This window comes from Lepus europaeus, chromosome 10 (assembly GCF_033115175.1).
Source record: "Lepus europaeus isolate LE1 chromosome 10, mLepTim1.pri, whole genome shotgun sequence".
NCBI lineage: Eukaryota > Metazoa > Chordata > Mammalia > Lagomorpha > Leporidae > Lepus > Lepus europaeus.
In genome coordinates, this window is record NC_084836.1 from 105,870,330 (window position 1) to 105,878,913 (window position 8,584).

Below are 8,584 nucleotides of genomic sequence, written 5' to 3' on the forward strand. Positions count from 1 at the left end.
GTTTTTCTCTCGAAAAATGATTGGCTTTCAGTTTTTTGAGCAGTTCTCAGTTTATAGAAAAAATGGATGGAAAGTACAGCCAGTTCCTGCTTACCCTTCACCATGCTCCACCGCTTCTCCTTGTATTAACATCTTCATTAGTGTAGTACGTAGGCTGGCACTCAGGAGCCGGCACAGACACATTACTATTCACTAATTCCTATAGTTTATAGTACGGTTCATTCCTTGTGTTGTATGTTTTTTTGTTTTGACAGATGCGTTATGTCGCATATCCACCATTATGATATCAGACAGAGTATTTTCACTGCCCTAAAGATCCCCAATGCTTCCCCCACTTTATCCTCCCCAAACCCCGGCAGCTACAGCTCCTTTACTGTCTCTGTTTTTGCCACAGTGTCATATAGCTGGAGTCTATGATATGCAGTCTTTTCAGGCTGGCGTCGTAGACATGAATTTTTAACTCTCCAAATGATTCCACTGTTCATCCAAGGCAGGAACAGTGTTCTTAGAGCCCAGCTACTAAAAGCATCAGAGCATCAGCAGGAACTTGGGGCCTGAACACACACCTGTTGAATCAGAAAATGCATGTTAATAAGATCCCTGGGTGGCTCACGTGCACATGGGAAGCGCTGACTTGGACCATGAAGAATCTGTCCGGGCCGATGCGGCTGCAGTCTGCCCACAAAGGTCAGAGGAGCCACTGCAGCAGCCAGGGAAACACACGCGGAAGGGGACACCCGCCATGGCAGTGCCCCCACCATGCTGTCTTTTAACCTCATTACGTGTTTCCTGGAGGTCCTCTGTGGCATCCTGGAGATGTTTTCATTCATTCTTTTTGCCAGCCACAGAGCCTTCTAGTACAAGTCCTTGCCACAGTTTCCTGCTTGCCCAGTGATGACTTTTATACTTTGTACCCATGAAGGGAGTAAATCTGAGAAACGAAGATTTAGGGGCCTGCTGATACAAAGTATACATCCCCCCCTTAAAGTTTTTTTTTTTTTTAATTTTAAATGTAGAGATGCTGTGAAATTGTTCTCCAAAGAGGTTGTGGTGGCTAACACTCTCATCTACTTCCTCACACCCCTGCCATCTCTGAGTAATGATAACATTTTTCAATACTTCTCAATACAAAAAATTATATTTTATTTTTAAAATGTTTGTCATTATTAGTGAGGTTGAACATTCTGCCAGTGTTTATGTGCTATATATCTACATATTTCAGCTGTGAGCTTTGTTAGTGTCTTTTTAAAAAAAATAACTTATTTTCATTTTATTTGGAAAGCAAAGAGACATAGAGACAGAGACAAATCTTCTGTCCACTGGTTCATTCCCCAAATGCCCGCAAAAGCCAAGGCTGGACCAGGCTCAAGCCAGGAGCCCAGAACTCATCTCAGTCTCCCACTCAAGTACTTGGGCTGTCATCTGATGCCTCTCAGGGTACGAATTAAGAGGAAGCTGGGATCAGAAGCAGAGCTGGGACTTGAACCCAGGCACTCCATATGGGCTTCCAGCATCTTGAGTGGCATTTACCACTGCATCAAACACCCTCCCCCTTGTTAGTGTCCTTTACCCATGTTTACAATATATTAGGCATTTTTTTTTTGACAGGCAGTGGATAGTGAGAGAGAGAGAGAGAGAGAGAGAGAGAGACAGAGAGAAAGGTCTTCCTTTTTGCTGTTGGTTCACCCTCCAATGGCCACTGCGGCCAGCACATCGCGCTGATCCGAAGCCAGGAGCCAGGTGCTTCTCCTGGTCTCCCATGCGGGTGCAGGGCCCAAGGACTTGGGCCATCCTCCACTGCCTTCCTGGGCCACAGCAGAGAGCTGGCCTGGAAGAGGGGCAACTGGGACAGAATCTGGCGCCCCAACCGGGACCAGAACCTGGTGTGCCGGCGCCGCAAGACAGAGGATTAGCCTGTTGAGCCACGGTGCCGGCCTATATTAGGCATAATTAAATTGACTTTTTTTCCCCAAAGATTTATTTACTTTTTTATTTATTTATCTGGAAGGCAAAGTAACAGAGAGGGAAAGAGGGAGGACTGGAGAGAGAGAGAGAGAGAGAGAGAGAGACATAGAGAGAGAGAGAGAGAGAGAGACAGACAGACAGAGATTTTCCATACACTGGTTCATTCTCCAGATGTCTGCAACAGGCAGGGCTAGGCCAGGCCAAAGCCAGGAGCCCAGAACACCATCTTGGGTTTCATACATGGGTAGCGGGGACCCAAGTACTTGGGCCATCATCTCTGCCTTCCCAGGCACAATAGCAAGAAGCCAGATGGGAAGCTGAGGAGCTAATGAGTACTCCAGTGTGGGATACAGGCATCTCAAGCAATGTCTTAACCCCTTGAGCCACTACACCTGCCCCGAAAATTGACTTTGAAGAGCTCATTGTATATTTGGGAACTATTCCTTTTTCTGTCATATATGTTGCAGATATTTTCCCTGTGCTTTCCTGTGTCTTTTGACTTTGTGGTGATTTTGCCATATTTTCATCTTTACTGTAGTTGGTTTATAGTTTCTTGCCAGTAGTTGCTTTTCAGGTTCTCATTATCCAAGGACTGTTGGGTATACAGGATCCCTGGGCGAGAATGCCAGTCATTTGAAATAGAGATGTGCTGTTCAAAGAGAACAAGAGTTCTAAGTGACCAAAAACCCAAACTCAGACTGACTTATACAAAAAAGGAATTTATCAGCTCTTATAACCAAAGAGTCTGGGCCCAGCTGGCCCAAGGGGCTCCAGGACATGGTGTTTTTCTGCCTCCCAGTCTCCCTTGACGTCAGCCCCATTTGCAGGCAGAGCCTTTGACGTGCTGCCCCCCGGCCCCCAGCTTGTATCACTCTCTCCAGGTCCTATAGTAACATCTCTTTCCTATTTGCAAAAGCCCCAGGGTGGACTTCCACTGAACCCATTTCAGTTCAGAACCCACTCCTGACCCTTGTAGTGAAATGTGTGTCCAGCCCCTGGAGCAAGGATGGGGTGTGGTCAGCTCTACCAGAACACCTAGATGGGTGGTCCCCCAGAGGAAAACAGAGACCCTAACACCCAGGTGGGGCCAGGGGCTGGAGGACGGGTGGCTCTTCCAGCTAGCGCTAACGTTGTCCTTCTCCCCTCAGAACCCCAGGCTGGAGAAGCCTGTGCTGCTCTCTGAATTTTCTACCAAGATCTCTCGGGGTGAACTGGACGGGCCAATTGAGAATGGCCTCCGGGCTCCAGTCAGCGCCTACCAGTATGCGCTGTCCAATGGGGATGTCTGGAAGGTGCACGAGGTGCCCGACTACAGCCTGGCCTACAGCAGCCCTGGCGTGGCCGACGCCACCCCACCCTGGGGCGGCTACAAGGAGCAGAGCCCCCAGACGCTTCTGGAGCTGAAGCGGCAGCGGGCCGCAGCCAAGCTACTCAGCCACCCCTTCTTGAGCACCCACCTGGGCAGCAGCATGGCCAGGACCGGGGAGAGCAGCAGCGAAGGCAAGGCCCCCTTGATCGGAGGCAGAACTTCACCGTACAGCAGCAACGGGACCTCGGTGTATTACACGGTCACCAGCGGAGATCCTCCCCTCCTGAAGTTCAAGGCCCCCATGGAGGAGATGGAGGAGAAGGTCCACGGCTGCTGCCGCATCTCCTAGTCTCCGGGCGGCAGAGGAGAGCAGTGCCTCGGGGAGGGAGGGATCCACGCCAGCCCAGCCGCCCTGGCAGGGGAGGCATCCGAAGGTGGCCGGGGAGGCGCGGGCTCTGCTTTCCAGGGCAATGCTGACCCCAGCCCTCACCCAGCTGCCCCTAGCAGCCCCATTCCTCATGGTTGTGCTTCTTGCTGCGTCGCCTGCCCTCTGAAACACAGTGGCCTCCTGACTCACCCTGCTGGCCCGTTTTGGGAGGGTGGACTGGGGATCTCAGTTCTGGTCTTGGTAAAGGCTTCTCGGGACCAGTGCTGTCTCTTTTTCTCTCTCTGTCTCACACACACACTCAACCCCACACATGGAGGATGACACTGGGACTCATGGGAGGCAGGTGGAGCTGAGCATCTGTGCGCTGTTCCCAAATGGATTGTGGGGAAGATTTAGTGTCTTGTGACCACAGCCCGAGTGGCGTGAGCAGGGCAGGGGGCCTGCGGAGCTGAGTCCCAGAGTACAGCTGAGTCATGCCAGGGCCTGGCAGGGGGAGGACGTCTCTGTGTGTTCAGAGGGAGCCAGGAATCCTCGTGGGTTAGGTGAGATGGGCACGGGCCTGCTCCACACAGCTGCCCTCCCGCCTGTGCCAGAGCCGAGAGCCGTGTGACCACCCAGGGGTTGTTCCACTCCTGGAACAAACCAAATCATGTTTGCCCTTGGATGGAGGTATTCAGGCAAAGTCAGTGTTTTCGACTGCATTTGGCAAAAACAACTTGTTTAGATGTTGAACTCCAGGGCAACTGGATGGGACTCCTCTCGTGATGGTGTCACGGTCAAGTTTGCCTGGCTGGTGTTGGAAACAGAAGCCGAGGGAGGAGCTTCCCCTGGAAGGCCTTTCCCAGAGAGCAGTGGGAGTTCATCTCTGAAAACACGCTCGGCCCATCTTTGTGACTCTTCGGACTGTTTCAGTGTGGCCCATGTCAGCCAGCCGTCCTCACACTGCACCACCACCCAGCAATCTGGGGCCACCTGCGCCTCCACCCCTCCCACCTGACACAACAGCCACGCGCACGTAGTGAATGTTTTAGGATCCCAGCCTGGCTTTGCCTTTTCTGGAATATTCAGTGAGATTAGTTTACCATCCGGCTCTTGTGAGTTCCCACCCAGCCCAAGGGCTCCCAGCCTGCTCCTGCCAGCTACAAACCCATGGCCAGCGTCCTATGCCACCTTCAGGAGCGCGGTGGCTGGGCTGGCACCTCACCCAGCCCCACATTTCCTAGCCCCCATCTGCCTGCTGCTGGTGGGGGGGGGGTCAGACGCTGAGGGACAGGCTGCCCTCCCCGCCACTGCATTCTCTCACGAGCCCCTTCGAAACTGTTGCTCATGACTTGGGCGCTGTCCACAGGCCCAGCCAAAACCTTGCGGTGGAACTAACAAGCTGCAGGTTTGTTCCCTGCTCTGTGCGCCTTCTATGTGTCCTAAAACTACCTCCTTAATGCTCTGAAGCGGCCCCCTAGGTCCAAATTCTAATTTGGGGAACTGGTCTGGGACCCCTGGAACCCACTCCCCTCAGCCTATGAGAAATTCTCCCTGGGCCAGGGGGCTGGGGCTGGACTAGCACCCCTTGTGCCACAACCTAGTAATGGGGTCTGCTGCCCGTCGGTCTCAGTCCCCTACTGTGGCCTCCATGGCCCCTGGAGTCAGAGAGGGAGCTAGACCTGCAGGCACCGGGCTGATGCCTTACCAGGAGCTGGCACCTGGGCCACAGGGCAGAGGGCTGGTGGGAGTGACTGCTGCTGGATGCAGGCAGGGCTGGAGGGGGTGGCCCAGGAGACAAGGCAGGTGTGCGTGAGGCCTCCCAGGTCCTGGGGTCTGGGGCAGGCTCCCCATCATCAGGCTGGAGCAGGGCAGGATGATCCAAAGCATGTCGTTGGCTTTAACAGGGCTCAGTTCAGACCAACACCAAAGTCCCTCTCAAGTAGCTAACTTGAGCTACAAGGCGAGGCAGATCTCTCATCTTTCTGGTAGGGTGTGTGTAGGGAGGGTGGAGACTGGAGGCACCTGTTGCCTCCTTGAGCTCCCCAAGCATTCTCTCCATTTCCTTCCCTCTACTTTCTCCCTCTGGGGCCAGTTCCTCTCCACCTGCAAGACTGGGATCCCAGTCGATTTCCCAACCGCAGCCCACTTCAGGCAGAGGCAACTCTTGGGCATCAACTCGAGTTTTCCATCAAGGTCAAACCATGCCTTGTGGGGGCCTCACATCCCTGGGAAGCTGTCCCTGTGGGTGTCCTGAATGTTGAGGGACAAGTTGGGGAGAGATCTCCAAGAAGGAGCCAAGGCCATCGATGGATCCCTTAATATAACTGATTACCCTCAGCGTGCCAGGCACTGTGTCGGCTTCTGCAGAGAGAGAAGGGAAACCGCTCTTTGCAGTTTCTGTCCCCTAAGGACCACGGGTCAGCAGAGTGACTGCATCTCTGCCCAGCGTCCTTCCTTGTGCTTCTCAATTCCTGGAATCCTTAGAGTGTGAATTCCTTTAGCTGGCAAACAGCTGCCTTGGTGCAGATGCTGGGGTCTGGGTTCTAGGTGGGCACCACCCCAGATCTTTGTGGAATTTTCAGGGGTAGCTGCCTTCCCGGCAGCATCTCGGGGTGACTGCATGAAGCAGTCTGCCTTTTTCTAGAAGAACAAGGAGTCTGCAGTTTGCTGCCAAATGCATCTCAGGTTCTTGAAGTCACTGTCTTGCCCTTGTTTGCTCGTATGTTACCCGGTCCCCTGACCCCACCAGGGGATATTGGGAGGAAAGGCAGCTTCCCCTTTGAACATGGGGCCTCTGTTGTGAATCTGCCTCTGCTGGCAGGTGAGGATTATGGATTGAGGAGAAGCCTGCAAGAGACCCAGGTCTGGTGATTGTCCCCGGCAGGTTAAAGGAGGCACTTCTGAAGCAGGTGCCCCATGGCTTGCTGCGAGCTGTGGTCCTTGCTATCACCTTATTCTCTAAAATATTGAAAATCGTGGCTCTCGCCAGATTGTGAGCTTCTGGCCAGTAGTTCTGGGAAGCTGAGCCAGGGAGGCCGGGTCTAGAGAAGACTCCAGGAGGTACTTGTCCACCCAATATGCAGCATTAGCAAAACCGCCCTGCACTATTCCATCAGTTTCAAGGGCTTAGAGAAGTTAGGAAGGGCGTGCCTCCCGCCCCCGGCCTGTCCCAATGCAGTTTGCTGGCACCAGGCCGATTGGTTCTTGGTGTTGGATACTTTTCCATCCTGAGCTCTCTCTCCCACCTGCTCTCTCAGAGCAGAATACTGGGGGAGCTTCCCAGCAGGGTGCTCCTGCTAGGTGCCGGAAGGATTGAATTCAGCTCTTACTATTTGTAGCCTGGGAGAGCCTCCAAGGCACATAAGAACAGATGGTCCTGTGGCCAGTGGGCAGCTCCGCGGAGGGACCCTCTGCCCAAGCTAGAGCCCTCTCCTCGCCGGAGTCTCTCATTGGCTGGAGGGCCTGCTTCCCATGGGCATCGCAAGTGCCACTGTGTGGGGCCTGGCTCTGCACACCCAGGAAAAGTCTGCAGACCCCCAGCCCTCCGCAATAACTCACCAGACCAGAAGCCACTGATGTACAGAGAACACTTCGGAAAAATGTATTTTATGTGAAAAAAAAAAGTTAAAACTCTGTATACTGTATCAGCAGCTTTGTGTAAAAATGGCAACCAAGAGAGTCTAATATATTTAAAACTTTTTTTAAAAAAAAAAACCCTTGCGGACCTTTGATATTGTATTGAAGTAACTTCCAGGTGGCTCCTTGCTATGTGGCAGCGGTGGGCCTCACGCCCCAGACCGCAACCCGGCCACATCCCAAAGGGGCAAAGGACCCTGGAGTTGCTTCCAGCTGCCAAGGCCTGTGATGGAATTCGCTGTTAAGAGTTTTTAATTAAGATTATTAAATTCCTTTTAATAACACCTGCTGGTGTGACTGGTTATTGCTGTGAGCTCATTGAACTGTGCCGATCTGAATTCACACAGGGGTGGTGCCTGGGACGCAGGGTCGGGGAGGCTCCCGTCCCAAGCACAGGAGACGCGGAGCAGAGGTCCTTGTGCAGTGGGAGGTGGTGAGAGCCGACGCGTGCAGGGGAGACGGCTGGAAGATGGGCCTGGTGAGATCCCCGTATCTGGGAGTGCGCTGACTTGTCCTGCCCCTCCCCTGATCCCTGCCCAGTCCTGGTCCTCATGGAGCTTATGGCTCCGTGCCATCGTCTGTCCACCTTCTCATAGCGACACGGCAGGTGAGGCCCTGCTCACAGACAGGCCACGTGTGGCCCAGCCCCACACCACTGCTCTCGTTCCTGTCACACGCTGGCATTGGTGTCTGCAAAGGTGTTGCAAAGGACGCCCTGTTGTAGCCTTCTGGACACAGGGTGCCAGAGCAGGGATGCACGGAAGGCCCTACACTTAGGCTTGTGGGGTCTCCCAGACGGGGATGGGCAGAGAGAGCTGTCACAACAGGGGCAGGCTGGCATGGTTTCAGAAGTGTATCAGCTGCTATGTGATCGTGGAAGCCCCTCGGATTTAGGAAGTGCTTACAGCCCTGCGTGCACGAGCTCACTGACACACAGACCAGGCCCGCAAGCTGCTGGGTTTGGCACTTGGAGCTCCTGGTGACCCTGGCAGATGTTTTGGTGGAACAGGGGGGCGTTCGCCTCAGTGGAGGGGTTCATAAAAGGCCCGGGGCAAAGACGGAGGGGCTGTGACCAAGCCCGCACGCCCTGGCTGGGAAGCCACCATCCCATCATCCTATCTGCTGCAGCGGGCAGACCACATCCCAGTGACCCCGGGCACTGGACACAGCCTGAGCCTGAAGCATGGAGTCCCAGAAACCTAGGACAGGAGCTCTCTGCTGTGGCCTGGGAAAGCAGTAGATGACCCAAGTCCTTGGGCCCCTGCACCCATGTGGAAGACCTGGAGGAAGCTCCTGGCTCCTGG

At 53.9% G+C, this 8,584-nt stretch overlaps 1 protein-coding gene across 1 annotated transcript in view; it reads left to right on the top strand.

Annotated features, from left to right (window-relative positions):
* Positions 1 to 6,534, top strand: part of PPP1R16B (protein phosphatase 1 regulatory subunit 16B) — a 93,544-nt gene extending 87,010 nt beyond the window's left edge. Inside the window, exon 10 of the mRNA XM_062202356.1 lies at positions 3,114 to 6,534. Coding sequence (XP_062058340.1) covers positions 3,114 to 3,623 — 510 coding nt within the window. The 3' untranslated portion in view covers positions 3,624 to 6,534. The remainder of the gene's footprint in view (positions 1 to 3,113) is intronic.
* Positions 6,535 to 8,584: the final 2,050 nt, after the last annotated feature.